This window comes from Pelodiscus sinensis, chromosome 10, assembly GCF_049634645.1.
Source record: "Pelodiscus sinensis isolate JC-2024 chromosome 10, ASM4963464v1, whole genome shotgun sequence".
Classification (NCBI taxonomy): Eukaryota; Metazoa; Chordata; order Testudines; family Trionychidae; genus Pelodiscus; species Pelodiscus sinensis.
In genome coordinates, this window is record NC_134720.1 from 2,914,483 (window position 1) to 2,930,798 (window position 16,316).

At 59.5% G+C, this 16,316-nt stretch overlaps 1 protein-coding gene across 1 annotated transcript; it reads right to left on the minus strand.

Annotated features, from left to right (window-relative positions):
• Positions 1–9,427: 9,427 nt before the first annotated feature.
• Positions 9,428–16,261, minus strand: CRYGS (crystallin gamma S). Its single transcript, XM_006111175.4, has 3 exons — positions 13,958–16,261; positions 10,650–10,892; positions 9,428–9,789 (listed from the first exon to the last, which is right to left on the minus strand). Exons 1-3 carry the CDS (start codon positions 13,976–13,978, stop codon positions 9,517–9,519), a joined length of 537 nt encoding a protein of 178 aa, XP_006111237.2. The 5' UTR covers positions 13,979–16,261; the 3' UTR covers positions 9,428–9,516.
• Positions 16,262–16,316: the final 55 nt, after the last annotated feature.

Sequence of the window (16,316 nt, forward strand, 5' to 3'; positions counted from 1 at the left end):
GGTTTTCCTGCTGTCTCTGGCTTCAGGAGGGGGAAGGGATAGCTCAGTGGTTTGAGCATTAGCGTGCTTAAACCCACAGGCGACGTCTACACTGGCATGATTTTCTGCAAATGCTTTTAACGCAAAAGTTTTTCCGTTAAAAGCATTTGTGGAAAATCGCATCTAGATTGGCACGGACGCTTTTCCGCAAAAGCCAATCTAGACGCGGTTTTGCACAAAAAAGCCCCGATCGCCATTTTCGCCAGCGGGGCTTTTTTGCGCAAAACAAATCTGAGCTGTCTACACTGGCCCTCTTGCGCAAAAGGACTTTTACCCGAACGGGAGCAGCGTAGTATTTCCGCAAGAAGCACTGATTTCTTACATGAGACCGTCAGTGCTTTTGCGGAAATTCAAGCGGCCAGTGTAGACAGCTGGCAAGTTTTTCCGCAGCTGCTTTTGCGGAAAAACTTGCCAGTCTAGACACAGCCACAGTGATGAGCTCAATCCTTGAGGGGGGGCTATTTCAGGATCTGGGGTAAATTTGTCAGGGCTGGTAGTTGGGCCTACCATGAGGGCAAGGGACTGGACTTGAAGACCTCCCACAGTTCCTTCCAGCTCTAGGAGATAGGTATAGCCCATATATTCTCCTAGCCTTAGCACGTTCTTTGAGCAGGACAGTTCAAGCGAGATCTGCATGGTAACACGTCTAAATGTAACTGTGGACCTCTAGGGACAAAGAACGTAGGCTGTGCTTACAGGGCAGGGTACTCGTGTGAGAAATAATGGCTCGGGCAAAGGTTTGGTGGATCATGGGGGGTGTTGCACTCTTGAGTGCCTCCTAGCAGACGGATGCGGTACTGCAATCTGTTCCTTCCCCTTGTCCCCTCTGTCAGTTCCCTGTAGGGAACGAGAGCTGAACAGTCATCCTGGCCTCCATGTTGAGCGAAGGCTAGGAAATAATATCCGTTCCAGAGGACTCTTCAAAATGTCCAGGGATTGATGGGAATTTTGACCTCCTCCCAAAAGTCCTCCCGGGCTCCCAGGAGGCCTTCTGAGGAGATGGTTGGTTACTCACGTGTGGCCCTGGGACAAAACTGCCTGGCTAGTGGTGGCAAAGGGTCCCCTAGCAGTGTCTCCGAGCCCTCGTGTCGATGAGGCAGACCAGTGTGGTATAGGTTATTGAGAGCTGCGCTTCTGTAGGGAGGGGACAACATTGATGGCTGGAGGTTTGGGGGTGAGGCTCTTTGTTTGGGTGACCTGATTGCCCTGAAGTAACTCATCTGCCTCCCTTTGTTGTTCAAAATATCAGGAATATCAATCAGATCTGGTCTTTGGGGGGATTTCTGGAAGACCTGTTGGCGGGCCTCAGATAAGATCTCGACAGGCCCGTGACTGCTGCACTGAAAGTACGGAATGTTTAACCCAGGCTTCCTTTCTCCCACGTGTTTAGTAAGCATTGGAGTTCAATAGTGTGGCACTGGCACCTCTGCAGGGCGAGAGGGGCGGCAAGGAAGGCGAGATCCCGTTTAATCCAGCCTGCAAAGATGTGGGAGAGATCGGCCCCTCCCCACCCCCTCTCCCCAGGACTTTCCATGTCAGCTGAGGCGTCAAGGGAACAATTTGCCTGGTCTCCATCAGGGAAGCCTGGCACTTGGGAGACAGGCCTTTAGCAGCCTCTTGGCATTAGCTGCATCCCAAAGCAAAGCACTGAGCATCCCCTCCCAAAGACAGGGGGCAGAGACAGACTCTGCCAGCGTGTCCGTCCGAAGACGTTTTAAATGCTCCGGTTGCCCGGTGGTGGGTAGACAGACAGACAGATGCAAACTGCACTCATCCGAGCTGAGCCGCATGCTGCAAGAGCTCTATGAGTGGCCAGTTTAGCAGCAGGCAGGCACCACCCACAGCCCTGCCCCTTCTGCCTGTGGCCCGCCCCACAGAGCCAAGCCGACCCGCCCCTGCACCACGGAGAGGGAGGAGGGAGCCACATGCAACCCCACCTCCCCAGCCCTGGAGCACAGAGAGGGCGGGCACTCGGTGACAGCAACACTCCGCCCCCAATACGCCTACAGCAGGCATTCTGGGGGTGGCGAGTGGGCGGGGCCAGGGTGGCGGCTTGGAAAGGCAATGCCTTCCCCTGCCTAGCACACCCGCCACCTCGGCAAGGCAAATACCTGAAAAACAGGCGTTGGCGTCACTATCAGACTGAGCGCGCTGTTTCCTCAGTGTCTGGGCTAGCAAGCAACCACCACACCGAGATGCACGTCAATGATCCAGATACGTTTGCCTTCAGTGCCCTCTGCTGGTGACTTAAATGGGCTGATTGCTAGTCTCGAGTGCTTCTAGATAGCAAGTGGAGGGCCTTGCTGCATGAGTTCTGGAGGGTGGCATTCAAACTCCCCAGGATCTGGACAGCCTGGAGACATGGTCCAAAGTAAAGAGGATGAAGGTCAATAAGGACCAACGCAAAGTGTTCCACTTTGGACGGAAAAATCCGTGTCCCGCATACCATAAGGGAAGCGACTGTCTAGGAAGGAGCCCTGCAAAAAGGGATCTGGAGATCCTAGCAAGACATGAGAGTGTTTCCGCTTTCCTCTGTGCTGATTAGGCCTCTACGGGAGTGTTGTGTTCAGCTCGGGGGGGGGGGGGGGGCGGCCACATTTCGGAAAGGATGTGGACAAATTGGAGAAAGCTCAGAGAAGAGCCACAAAAATAGGTCTAGAAAACATGACCGGTGATGGGAGATTGGGGGAAAATGGGTTTGTTTAGTCTGCAGAAGAGGGGTAACAGTTTTTGAGTGCACACATGGTTGTTACGTGGTTGTTACGTGGTTGTTACGTTGTTGTGGGAAAACGGGTGGAGAAAGGCCTGCCGGCACAGGATGGTCCCAGATAGTAAAGGGAAGGTTGGGGACACACCCTGAAAAGGGAGAGGTCTGTATCTCCTCGCCCCAAATAGCTGAGCTCACAAGGAATCTAACCAGGCCTTATCTGTGGAAAGATTTCCCGCCCCAGAGATTTCAAAGGAGTCTAATTTAAACGGCGGCCAACTCCAGGGGTTAAGGGCCGTCCGAGTTAGGGAGGTAATTTGTGAGGAAAGCCTTCACCAAGGAGCAGGAAATTCAGCCCCCGAGCCCCACGTGTCCTGCTGCTGTCGGCAAAGTGCTCCCCTCGGCCGCACGGTTTTAGGCCAGGCATTTTACACCATTCTCACGAGGGCTACACTACTGCCCCTCCGCGCAGGCAGGCAGCTAGGACCCGAGAGCTCTTTAAAGATCCTTAAGGAAAACGAAACGGCGAATGTCCCACTGGGTCCAGGAAGCAAGATCTAAGAGTCCAGGCAAAACCCCCGCCCTGGGACGTTCTGGCTCACAGATAACCAGGCCCCCTCGCTGCGCTGCCACCAGCCACGAGACGGAACAAACTGACGGCATTCAAGGAAATAGTCTTCGTTTCCAGCCGTATCACTCAGCCCCTCTGGCGGAAAGCGCCTGCTGTCTTATTAACGGCTTTTACAGCTCTGCCGGGCTGAAGCCAAGGTGAGGCGGGGGAGGGGGAAGAGGCGGGAGCGAAGCCCCGTTTATTTTAGAAGCTGGGGGGACGCAGCAGCTGCGATGTCCGCGGGGGCGGGGGTCAGACATGGGATCTCTTTGCTTCGCTGTTTTTAGATTTCACGATGAAGCGGGGCAGGCTGATCGCGCCCATACACAATCCCACACAGGAAAACACCATTTCGCAAAAACGGGGGGGGGGGGGAGAATGTGATCACCCAGCACTGTAACTCCAGGAGTTTAAACATAAGAGCGGCCAGACTGGGTCAGACCGAAGGTCCATCCAGCTCCGTGTCCTGTCTGCCCACAGTGGCCAATGCCAGATGTCCCAGAGGGAGTGAACAGAATGGGAAATCATCAAGCGATCCCTCCCCTGTCGCCCATTCCCAGTCTCTGATAAACTGAGGCTAGGGCCACCCACCCTGCCCATCCTGGCTAATAGCTATTGATGGACCAAACCTCCGTGAATGTCTCTAGTTCTTTTTTGAACCCTGTTTTCGGCCCTAATCCTGCAAGCTGCACGAAAGGGGCAGTTTTTGTGGAAGTTCAGCCAGGTCGAGGGCTCTGCATATCTTGTAGGATCCAGGCCTTACTTACAATAAGTCCAATGCCACCGGGTATAGAAGGAGCCTTAAAATCCTTCCCAGGGCTGTCCAAGAGTTCTTATCCGCACAACAACGTCCCAGTATAAATCAGGAAGTTCCGTGGGTCCCATTAGGGAACCGGGAATCACCCCAACCCAGCGGCATGCAGCTGACGTTTCTGGCGGGTGGCAAGGGAAATTCACGGGGGTTGAGGCTAGGACCCTCTCCGGTGGCCTAGTTTGCCTTCCTGCAGACTGGTCCTTGAATATTGCCCAGGCTGGAACGCAGTGCGATGTGCAGTTTGTGGGAGAATTCCAGCTGGGCGGGAGGGGCAAAAAGGAACCGGTTTGTAGCCTGCTTTGTCTAAACGCAGCTCTCTGCATGTTGAGAGGTGTAGGACGTGCTCCTTAGCCCTGGTGGAGGCAGGTTAGCGGGGGGGGAGAAGGGGCAGATGAGATGACCAGAGATCCATATGCTCACGTATCCCACGGTTCCACAGATCAAGGTTCCCCCGCTTATTTCATATGGTACATGGATAAAGAGGGGAACTGGCCTGATTGGGGCACATCTCCGCTGCAGTGTAAGCCCAGGGTTTGAACTTGCACCCAGGACCCCTCGGCGAGGAGAGTCGGAGCCTGAGTCAAGCCAGGCTGGGTTCGAGGCTTGTGGCTTTGCAGTGCAGACGTGGCTCCCCTGGCTTCCCGCTCTGGGAGTTCTCCAAAAGTATCCCACGATCCCGCCGGCTGCCTTTCTTTGCCCTCTGCACCACCGTGGGCGGAGGGTATAAGAGGCAGGGGAAGACCCCGCCCACGCTCCGCCCCCAGAACAATCTGGGGGCGGAGTTTGGCTGCCCCTGGGCTTCAGCTGGAGATGCTGGGGCAGTGTGTCCTCCCCGGAGTCCTTCTGCTCTGGGACCAGGGAGGCTCTCATGGGGGACTGAAGGCTGAGGTAGGGCGGGGCTTGGCTCCCATAGGGGCGGGGCCTCAGGAAGAAGGGGTGGGATTGGGGGCTTGCCTCCTCCTACCCTATGTTCACCCACCGCCCATGTGCACCACAAACAAAGGGCGAGTAGTGCGGACAGGAACTGGAGACGTGGGTGGTTAGACTCAAGCCCCTATAAGGCCGTGTAGACTCGGAACCCACAATTCAGCAATTCCTGTTCCGCAGTGCAGCCGAGCGATGGACACGAGGCCTACTCTAGCTTCTTGACCTTCTCTGCTCTCCACGGGGATCCTGAGTGGCAATCCATTCGGCCAATGGCGGGCAAGAGCAAACCATGGGGGCGTTTTTCATTGGCTGACCCGTGACTCTGAGGGCAAGGTGTTGTTTCCGAGCAACTCCTGAGACCGACTTAACCCTTTAGGGATTAAAGAGCAAAGCACGCCGAGGTCACCAGCATTCTCGTGTGGGTTTTCAGGGGGGTAATGTGCATCCCCACACACACTCCCAGCATGGAGACTTCAGGAAACGCCTTAGTTTGCTCTAGTATCTGGCTGTTGCACACACAGATTTCCCAAGAGGTGGGGCTCATTCCAGCAGCGTTCCAGGGGGAAAAAAACGTAATGCCGGTGGCTGATACACACCACCAAAGCCATCGAGAATTCTCCCATGAGAACACACGGGAACGATACCGACTTAGACCAAAGAGAGGCAGCAAAGGTGTGTTATGACTTCGGCTAGACCGTCCCATGCCCCCAGCAGAGCAAGGAAGATGGAAGAGAGAAAAGCCTCACACCAATTAATTCCGGAAGTGTAATTAACACGCAGGCCAGTTCTGGCTGATCCCAAACTTTTAATGAACCGTGGCACTACGTTAATTTCTTCAACCCCCCTCTCCTCCCACATTTGACTCTGAAAGTCAAGAGCAGCTTCTGTGAAATATCCCTTCAAGGGAAAAAAAGGAAAGAGAGAGAAAAACTGGGAAGGATTCATCTCAATGAAATATGATAGATTAGAGTTTGCAGGATAAAGAACTAGGAGGGGGAAGGTATGAAATATGTGTGTGTGCACGTTTATATATATTCTCATTTGACCTCCTTACGCCCCATCCATCAGCCTGGGGTTGGCTTATTCTAACTAGCAGATTCTTTTCTTCTGTATAACAGGCCCATCAGACACAATCTGCATGCCAATTATTGGAACAGACCCCCTGATACTGGGAAAATGGAAATTAGCTGTCAAGCGAAGGCATCAGCAGCGCGGGCTTGGATTGCCTGCTCGCTTTCGTTCCCTCGGTCTGTGGCTCATATGCATATGCACTCTGTTCTGTGGGCAGCCCTGACGAGGGAGCCCCCAGTGGAAAAAGTCATCGAAAATAAAATAATAACCAAAAAAAAAAAAAGAAAGCCCACCCCTAGCATGTTTTATTGTTCGTCAGATGAGTTGCCAACATGTGGGGCACAATGCAAAATTCACCAGAGGGCAAGAGCCGTTCGGGGCAGGGCAAAACAAGCGTTCTGATAATTGCATTTTTGGGGAGGAGCTGGCCGGGTGCTCCAGAGAAAGGACGCGCGAGGGAAATGTTAAAAGCGACGCCCTTGGAACGTTCTCTCTTCTCAGCACGGGGGTCCGGCTGGGGGGGTTTAGCAACCACATCTCTGCGCCCAGCCTCTCAACCGGGATCCTGACTACAGAGAAAAGAAGAGAGTACCCACGGGAGTTCTATCACACCCACAGCCTACTGCTCAAGAAGGCAGCCGCCGGCTGTCATGTTGATTCCTATCTCTACCAGAAGGGGGCGCTCCTTCCTGTGGTGGGGCATCTGCACCCCCACGGGCAGACAAGGGGTTAATAGAGTCCTAGCGAGACTGCACAGGAAGCAGCCAATGGGAGAGGGGCTGTGAGGAGCAGCCAATCAGGGCCCTCGGGCACATATAAAATGAGCTGCAGAGCAGAGTCAGGCACCTCTTGGAACTCAAGGAGTGAGATCTGTGTCTCCAGCAGGCCGAGCCCAGGAGAGCGAGAGGAGCCCCTGGCTGGCTGCTGGGCCTGGGTCATTGCAGGCCCTGAAGAAGTGTGACGTGCTGGGGAAGTGATCCAGGGAGACAGAGTCAATGAGGCAGAGCAGGTGGCTGCTATCCGTAGGGTCCCTGCGCTGGGACCTAGAGTCTTCTGAAGGCTCCTACTCCAGCTGCGGCCTGGATGCTCTGTCTCCCTCGGCAGCCCCAGCTCCACTGCAGCACCCGCCTTCTGTATTTCCTGCTCCGGTCCTGCCCCGCTGCATTCAGGAGGCGACGGGGCCTGCCCGGTCGCCCCGGGGGAGCCGGCCGTCCCTGCCCAGCAAGCTCCAGGGGAGGCCAGGCCTCCTTGCTACAGCTGGTCTCCATCGCTGGGCTCAATGCAGGCCAGGGCAGCCAACGGGGATGGGGGGGCAGCTGCCCGTGAGCCTGGTGATTTAAAAGGGGGGGGCTTGTGGCACCCAGCGCTCCGGCCCCTTTCAAACGCCACTGGAGCCAGGCTGCACCGAAGAGCTGGCTGGAGGAGGCTAGTTCCCAGCCCGGCCCTTATGCCCAAGGCCCTGCCCCTCGGCAGGGGCGGGGAGCCCAACGAGGAGGCGGAAAGGTGCTGGGTGCCCAGCTGCACTGCGATGGGTGGACTGGCTGGGCCCTGCGGGGGCATGGGAAAGGGATCTCAGCGTGTGCCCGGCCGGGCATCCTGGGCCTGCAAGGCCACCTGCACGGAAGGGGCAGCAGCGCAGAGCTCCACTGCCCGGCCACGCTGCCCGCAGCCCCGCTCGTCCTGGGGCGTCTGACGGGGCCGGCGCACTGAACCCCGCTCTGCACACGGCCGAGGACCACGCCGGCTCCCCTGGGTTGCTTGCCCTGAGAGAGAGACTGCCGGCCTCAAGGGACGGATGGGCTGCCTGTGGGCCCGCAGAGAGCCGGGGGGGGGGAGGGCGCTGAGGGCTGGCAGTGAGCCGGGGCGGGGGGGCTGAGGGCCGGCAGTGAGCCTGGGGTGGGGAGGGGGGGCTTAGGGCCGGCAGTGACCCGGGGGGGGGGCTGTGGGCTGGCAGTGACCCCCGGGGGTCTGAAGGCCGGCAGTGAGCCTGGGGGGGGGCCGAGGGCCGGCAGTGAGCCTGGGGTGGGGAGGGGGGGCTTAGGGCCGGCAGTGACCCGGGGGGGGGGCTGTGGGCTGGCAGTGACCCCCGGGGGTCTGAAGGCCGGCAGTGAGCCTGGGGGGGGGCTGAGGGCCGGCAGTGAGCCTGGGGTGGGGAGGGGGGGCTTAGGGCCGGCAGTGACCCGGGGGGGGGGCTGTGGGCTGGCAGTGACCCCCGGGGGTCTGAAGGCCGGCAGTGAGCCTGGGGGGGCCGGGGGCCGCCAGTGACCCCGGGGGGGGGTGTAGGAGGGGGCACGGGAGCAGCAGAGCCGATCAGTACAGGCTGGGGGGAGGAGGCGAGGGAGGCTGATGGGCAGGAGCCGGAAGCCCCGCTGGCATGGCGGGGGGGGGAACACAGCCCGGGGGGGGGCAGAGAAAGGCAACGCGGAGGAGAAAGAGGCCGACGGGGAGCGCGCTGGGGCAGCCGCGAGGGTCCTGCCGGCGCCCGGGGAGCCGCTGCCCGCAGGGAGCCGCCCCCGCCTGGCGCGCTGGGCTAAGGCTACGGGCGGTGGCTTGTGCGGTTCGGGCTCGCTCCAGGCGGGGGGGGGGGGCTCCGCTCTCTGGCTGCCCCCCCCCGTGACACTGGCCCCCGTGACACTGGCCCCCGGCCCTTGCCCGACATCCCGCCCCAGAGCACTCGCCGGGGGGGCTCCCCGGAGCCGGCCAGGCCCCGCTCCTGCCTCCCGCCGCCTAATAAGCCCATCGATCAAGGCGGCGGCCCGGGGCGGCCCGTGTCATTAGCCCGGCCCGCGCTGGAAATGCAAAGCGCCCGCCTGGCTCCCCCGGGGCCCGGGCGCCGAACATGCGCCGCCACGGGGACATCTGTCATGCGGCGCCGCCCGGCCGCCGGAGCCCCCGGCCGCTGGCTGCGGCCCGGCAGAGCCAGCCTGACACCTGCCGGCTCGGCCGGGAAAAGCGCCCGACCAGGAGCCAGGCAGGGGGAAACCGGCTGCGTCGGGCCGGGGCTCCCGAGGGAGAGTTGGCCCCTGGCGTCTACGCGCAGGGCTGCTCCAGGTCGCTCCCCCAGGGTGGAAAGCTGCGCCCACGCCAAAGGCCACCCCAGGGTGCAGAGCGCATGGAGATTAGCGCAGGGCTAGCAGTGCCATGGGGAGGGAGGGCGTGACATCCCCACCCAGCTGAGGAGACCTGGGAGCAAAGGCCTAGCTCCTGGCTGGAGCGAGGGGACTGCAGGGGCCAGCCAGCCAGGGCCGCGCTCAGAAATCAGGCCAGGCAGCTTTGCATCAGCCACTCGCTTTATTCGCCGGCGCCACGCGGGTTCCCTGGCCGCGGGGGGCGCTCAGCCCCCGCCCCTCACTCCACAATGCAGCGGAAGGACTGGACCGAGGGGGACACGGCCCCCCAGTCCACGGGCTTGCGATACTCCCCTTTCTCCAAGAGGTACTGCCGGCCCCGGAAGTTGGGGTGCTCATAGAAAACCCAGGCCCCCTCCAGCACTTTGCAGGCGTGGATTTCCCGGATGTGGAACTCGTCCAGGACCGAAGGGCAGTCCTCCGTGGACTCGTACATCTGGCCGCCAAAGTCCCCCTTCTCGAAAATCTGAATCTGGTGCTGGCCTCCGCTGGACTAGAACAAGGGGGAGAGCGTCACAGGCCAGCCGGCCGGTGCTTTATCCTCGCCCGCGAGCTAGGGCCAGACAGGCACCGGGCAGGCCTCTCCGTCCCAGAACTCTGCCTCGCTCTTGGCACTGCGGGGCAGGCCCTTTCTTCGCGCCCCTGGGGCTTTGGGGGGAGGCCCTGGGGCACACACGGGACTGTGCGTCGCAGGTGGGCAATGAAGGGGCAGGAAACCTCCCCCCAGCCAATCTACACATCAGGATCCCTGGCTGGAGGGGCAGGACAGATCCAGGCTCAAGGGGTGGAGGCCGGTACCCTGCTGGTGATGGCTAAGAGGGGCCATGCCACCTGGGCGAGATCCCCATGGCTCCCATGCCCCTTCCTGAGCGCACCGGCTGGCTGGCTCGTTCCAGCGCTGATCACGCCCGGAGGCAGCCGGACACCTTGGCTTGGGTGAAGGCAGCGTGGGAGGCCAAAGCCTCTAAACCAGGCCCCAGCTGGCCTGTAGTTTAATTCTAGCCCTGCAGCCGGGTCCCGGCCCTGTGCGAGCCAGCGGGAAGGGGCAGCTCTGAGAACAGAGGCAGGGGATTACTTCTGCGCGGAGCCCCCCAGCTTCAGAGGGAAATCCGGCGGCTCTGCCGCCCGCTCCCATCACCCTTCTGTGCCCAACGTCCCAGGGCCGCTGTGGCTTTACTGCCGCTCTCTTCCTGTCCCCAGGGGGTTGCCCTCAGATCCCAACCTTCTGGGATGCAGAAACTGTCCCCGGTGGGGATGTTACCTCGTTCTCAAGCACAGCAGGGCACAGCCCACCCACTGGGTAACGGAGCAGCTGCAAGGGAGGGCTGGGGAGCACTGGAAGGTGGGACTTACTAAGTGAATGGCTTTGCACGAGCCCAGGCGGTCATTCAGCCCCATCCAGCGCTGGTACTCGGGGTACTCGCCGTGGGTCAGGACGTACATGTTCCCGGCAAAGTTGGGCCGCTCGTAGACCACCCAAGCGCCGCCCTCCACGCGGATGGAGTTGCAGCGGCTCAGGGAGGTGTGAAAATCGGGGCAGTCGCTGTCACACTCATAGCGACGGCCCTGGAAGTGCTTGTCTTCGTAGAAAGTGATCTGAAACACACGCAGAGCAGAGAGAGCGGAGCTTCCTTCTCCCAAGCACTTGGCCCCAGCTCTGCCGATGAGCCGGGGCAAAAGCCGTCCAGAGTCAGGCCCAGGGGGGAAAACAGCGAGGACCGGCGCCAGCGCAAGCACGTGTTAGCTGGAACGGCGCTGTGTGAACAAGCTGCTGCCTTTCCCATAAAGCTGCCGCCTGAAATGGGCCGCCGTAGGAAGAAGCCACAAAACCTAACCTTAAAGGACAGGTGCAAAAAACAGGAGGGGAGCAGGCAGGCATGTTGCTTACACTGAAATTGCTTGCCAAGCTGCGAGGCCCCATGCCCACCAGGTGGCCCTGAGGGGAAGCCAGATTTTGTCCTAAGAGCGGCACAGGGGGCACCATGATGTGCCACCCAAACACCGCCGGGCTGCGTTGTGTTTGCAGAACGAACCCGTCTCCTTCCTTTGGCCCCGCGGAAGGCCACGCAAAAGCAAATAAGCCAGCAAGAGGAGGAATGCGAGGTTGGTTCGCGTTAGTTTATGGCAGGCTGGCGTTTAGCTAAGCGTATGTGTGTTCGCACGATCAGGGCCTCAACCAGTCACGGTGTGATTTTCCTTCCCACGTTCCCCCTTCGGCAGTCTCTGTCCCGCACACAGCGGCCTGGTCCCACTTCTCACGCTAGTGGCCGTTTTGTTTTGCCACTCCCAAAGGCAAATGAGCAAACTGCATTTGATTTCCCTGCCCAATTTACTGGCAGCAGCTCAGCCCGAGGGTTGGAATCAAAGCATTTTGCTGACCCAATTTACAGGCTGTTTCCCTTCCCCCTTCAAACACCAATGGCTCCCAGAACTGAGAACTCCTGCAGGTTATATCCACTGTTTACAGACCAACAGACATCGGTGTAAACAGTGGGGAGTCCTGCGGCACCGTAGAGACTCAGGGCCTGTCTACACAGCAGGGCTGACCTCGAAATAAAGCACCGCTTATTGCATACGCTTAGGTCAAAAAAGCTTAGGTCTCTGCAGCCGTCATTTCGAAACAGGGCGCTCTTCCTCCGACTGCCCGTCCTCCTCGTACAATGAGGCCTCCAGGAGTCGGAGGAAGAAGCCTGTTTTTCCGAATGTTTGCGCTGGGTAGACGGGCGCTACGTCAGCTGGGAAGAACTGGCGTTATTCCGGAATAACGCAGCTGTGCAGACGCAGCCTGACACATCTAGTTGGCGTCAGCGTTCGTGGGTAAACCCCACTTCATCAGATGCAGGGCTCCTGGTGGGTGCTTGGCTGCAGCGAGAAGAGCTGATGGGAATGAATACACTCCCCACCCTCCCACCCCACTCCCCGGCAGCCCTCCGCTGTGCTCCTTCCGCACACCCGGACCTCGCTGCAAATGGCCACGGATCCTAACTTCAAGGGCGACTCCACTGTCGCCAGAGCGGACTCACTTCGCACCTGCAGGGAAGCGACAGGTGAATTCGGGATCATGGTTCTAACCTCCCCGTCTGACCGCGCACACGCATCCCCTGGAGCTCAGCAGGGCAGAATGCCGGGTAGGGGCCCCCAGCGTGTCAGCTCCAGCGGCGAGACGTTAGCGAAGCAGCGGAAGGAACCTTTGTCCTGGATCTTTGGTCAGTTACTGCCCCTCCGCGAGCCACCAGCTGCGCCTCATGCACTGTGCCCCGCCACCCCTCCAGGGCCACCGATTCCTGCTTAGAACCCACAGAGCGACCCCCCCCCAGTGGCAAGGCCCCCACTGGCAGACAAAGCACTGTTCCCCCTGCCCTGAGAAAGCGCTTCTGTCCCAGTGGAGAAGTGAGCTCCACAGCAGCAGATCCTGGTGCCCAGCTGACTCGCCCCGCCTACCCCCCTGTACCGGGGCTCGGAGGGGGGTGCGGATGGCTTGAACACTGGGCCCAGCGTGCCCACGCGGGGTCAGGGTGCCTGTTTCACAGACAGGCAGCCAAGGCTCGCTCCGGTGTGCCCCTGTGGCAGAAGGAAGCTCAGAATCTGGCCCTAAGTGTCCAGGCTCACTCAGGCTGGTTTACTTCAGTGGCTAGGCAAGGAGCAGGCCTGTGAGCTACGTTCCTGGCGGGTTTAAACCTACTCGCAGTGCCACACTGCTCTGAGTCTCCCCGGGGACAGCGCTGCAGGCTAGGGGGGTGCCTCGCCAGCCTGAGGGAGCACCAGCCAGGCCTGCGGGGCTCATGCTAGGGCTCTAGAAACAGCACCACAGCTGGCATCAGAGCTGCAGTCCGGGCTCGGAAAGCTAATGAAGGGTGTGCGCTTCCCAGCCCCAGCCACACCCAAGAGCAGCCTGCACGGGTGTTTTTGGAGTGCTGGCCCAAGTCTGTTGCCACGGCCTGGCAGGCTCGCTCCAAACCGCTGGGTAGCCAGACCCGGAAGCAGTAGAGCCCTGTAAAGCCACGGCTACCTGCTTTACAGCCCCAGGAATCTGCTTCCGCAGAGATGGCTGCCGATATCCGTGGCTTGTTATTGAAGATGCGGGAAGCGGATACACATTTTGTGTCGAGCACTCTGCAAATTCGCGATCTCTGTTCTATATCCGCGGGGACCCGCATCCTCAGAGATGGAGGCGGATACACATTTTGTATCCGGGCTGGTCTCTATGAATCGGCACGGAGCCTGGACAGTGCCGACTCTGGCAGCACTACTCTCAGCCTGTTTTCCCCGCGCCAGTCCTCCACGGATACAGGCTGCTCCGGTGCTTTGCAGACAGCGCACCAGCCTGTGCTCTCCCCGGCAAGACTATGAGAGCACCAGCATGGAGGCGCGTTTGAAAGTCTCCCCACAGACACAGCATTCGCCTCCCTGCTTTGCTCTCCTGAAGTACCCCAGAAAGCAGAACTAGCCAGTGGGAAGGCAAAGGGAGGAGAGACCGTCTGTCACTCAAAACACAGCCCTTTGTATGAAACAGTCCGTTCATCTGTGAGCTTTCACCTCTAACGCTCTCCTTTGTGCCAAATTCTGCTCCCTTTCCCTAAGCTGTTTCTGCCATGTTTGTAAACCGGAGCGGCTTCCTCGGGTGCATGGCTCCCCTCAGAATGGCACACTAACAAACTTACCCTGGCTCCAGCTTTGGACATGCTCCGGTCTAGGCCCCACGCCCCACCTGCTGCAGGAATTCCAGCTGTAACTGCCAAGAGCCGGCGTCTGGGGTCCCCTTTTTATAATGGGCACCTTTTATCCCCGACATTCGCTTGGTCATGAGAATGGGATCCAAGACTGGAGTCAGGGATTCTAGGGCGAGGGATTGTTTCTAGAAAAGCCAGCAGGATTACGGGATCAAGGGAGGCTTCGCTGCGCCCTTTGTTTTTTGGCTGTTGCATCATCAGAGCTGACGGCTCTGCTGAGTCCAAATCCCAAACCTCGGCCCAAAACATTCCAGTGAAGCGGCCCGCCGGAGGGGGGGGGGGTGTTGTGCGTGACGGTTTGGTTGCTCGCTCGCCTTTGAACGCGCTAAAAGGATGGGCCGCAGACTGGAATCCAAGGCTCTTAGGCCCCACGGCCCCTGGGGAAGGGACCAAGGCTTTTCCCACTGCCGCAGGGAGCAGTGGGGAGCTCAGACTTGCTCAGTGGAAGGGTGGGAAGGGAGCTGGAGCCAATGGCCACTATCTGAAAGCACGTAACAGGCAGCTGTGGGTGGCAGGGATCACACTGGCCTAGGCGGTCTGGGATTCCACGCTTGACTCTTGGGCCAGTCAGTATCTCTGCCTCAGTTTCATCCTCTGTGAAATGGGGATAGCGACACTGCCCTGTGTCAAGTGCACTGAGATCTAGGGAGCTCTGGATAAGACGCAGCTATTATTTCTCCATCGGAGGGGCTCGCGCTGCTGTTACGAACACCAACACCGCAGCAAGGGCAGGGAGGGATTTTTATCCCCATTTTACAGTGAGGAACACAGAGCACAGAGGAATTAAATGAGGGGACCCCTGTCCCATAGGAAGTCCATGTCAGAGGCAGGACCAAAACTCAGATCTCCTACGATTTAACCATGAGACCGTCCTTAGCATCACCTCGATGCATAGGGCAAGGTGGGTGCTTACCACCATTGGAGTGGGGCACCGAGCAGGGAACACGGGTGGGTCGTGCCCCCAGAAGCCACACAGTACTATGAACGCCTCTCCAGCTCTTGCAGCACCAATCCAACGGCTTAGGGACATAAAGCCAGCAGGAGTGCGGCACAGCAGCGCCTGAACAGCTCAGCCCTTATTTCAAGCCTGTCAGAACAGATCCATCTCATCCCAATGCTTCTACGTGCTGCCCTCCTCAGCGGCACACCTTTAAACCCTGCCGCCTCCAGAGGTGCCCCGAGGCCGGCAGACTGAGCTAGAGATCTTCCCGCTGGCGGCCCCCCTGCCTCGCTAACCCCTTAAGTACCAGGCTCTGGCTTTGGCGCACTGGTTTTCTGCTAGCAGGGCGGGAGGCTGCTCACCACTGTTAATCCAAGAGCTGTTTATATGACGATCCCAGGGCCCAGCCCCGGACCAAGCTCCCACAGAGGCGCTGCATATTAGTGGTTGGTGGGGGAGGGAGACACGCCAGGGATGGGCGAGGAGGATCCCAAAACTCAGGCTACAGCCCAACTGGCATCACAGCAGCGTTTCTGCCCCAGCCAGCGGAGCCAGGCCAGCCGAGGGTTAGGGTTTATCCCCCGGTGGGCGTACGCTTGGAGACTGGCTGTCTTGAGAGCAGGGAAGGAGGCTGAGGCCCATTCCCGGTGATTTTCAGCTGAAACGCTGCTCGGGTCACACAGCGGCTGATACTTAACTCAGCAAGCCCGGGTCTGGAAAATCTCTGCTGCTGTTGCCCCCTCTCCGCAAAGGAAGGTGAGCAGGTCCATTTCACTAGTGCGCCAGAGGCGAAATGTTCTTTGTGGTGGGAAGAGTCGAACGGTCTGACCCGCTCTCCAGTGCACGCCTGGGGGTTGTCCCGCTAGCCCAGCCTGGGCACAGGGAAGGGCTGAGCGGGATGGAGGGTGGGGAAAAGTGAGCCCGTCTCCCACACGGGGCTGAGCCCGTCTCTCCATGCTGGCCTGCTGACCCTCACAGATTTGCTGCGGCAGGCTCCTCTAAATGGGAGGGCGAGGGGGCGGGGAGTAAGAGGAGGTTTTGGGAGGGCTGGATTTATTTGGGGGAGTAGGCTGAAGCTCGGGCAGGCAGGGGCTTGGATGGTTATCTGGAGCCTGGATAACTGTGTCTGGCTTCTTCCTCGGCAGCCCCTTCCCTGTGACTCACTCACCCTCCGTGGCCCCAGCCCTGCGCCCGGGCAGCAGCACAGAGGCATTCATCCCCACCACACCAGTACCTTGGGGACAAACTGCCCATGCAGGGGCCTGGCCCACCTCTCTTGCTGCTGCCTTTGGGGACCCTCCCTGCTACTTGGCATCTCAGTGCCAAGCCAGGCTGGGAACTGCCCCTCCC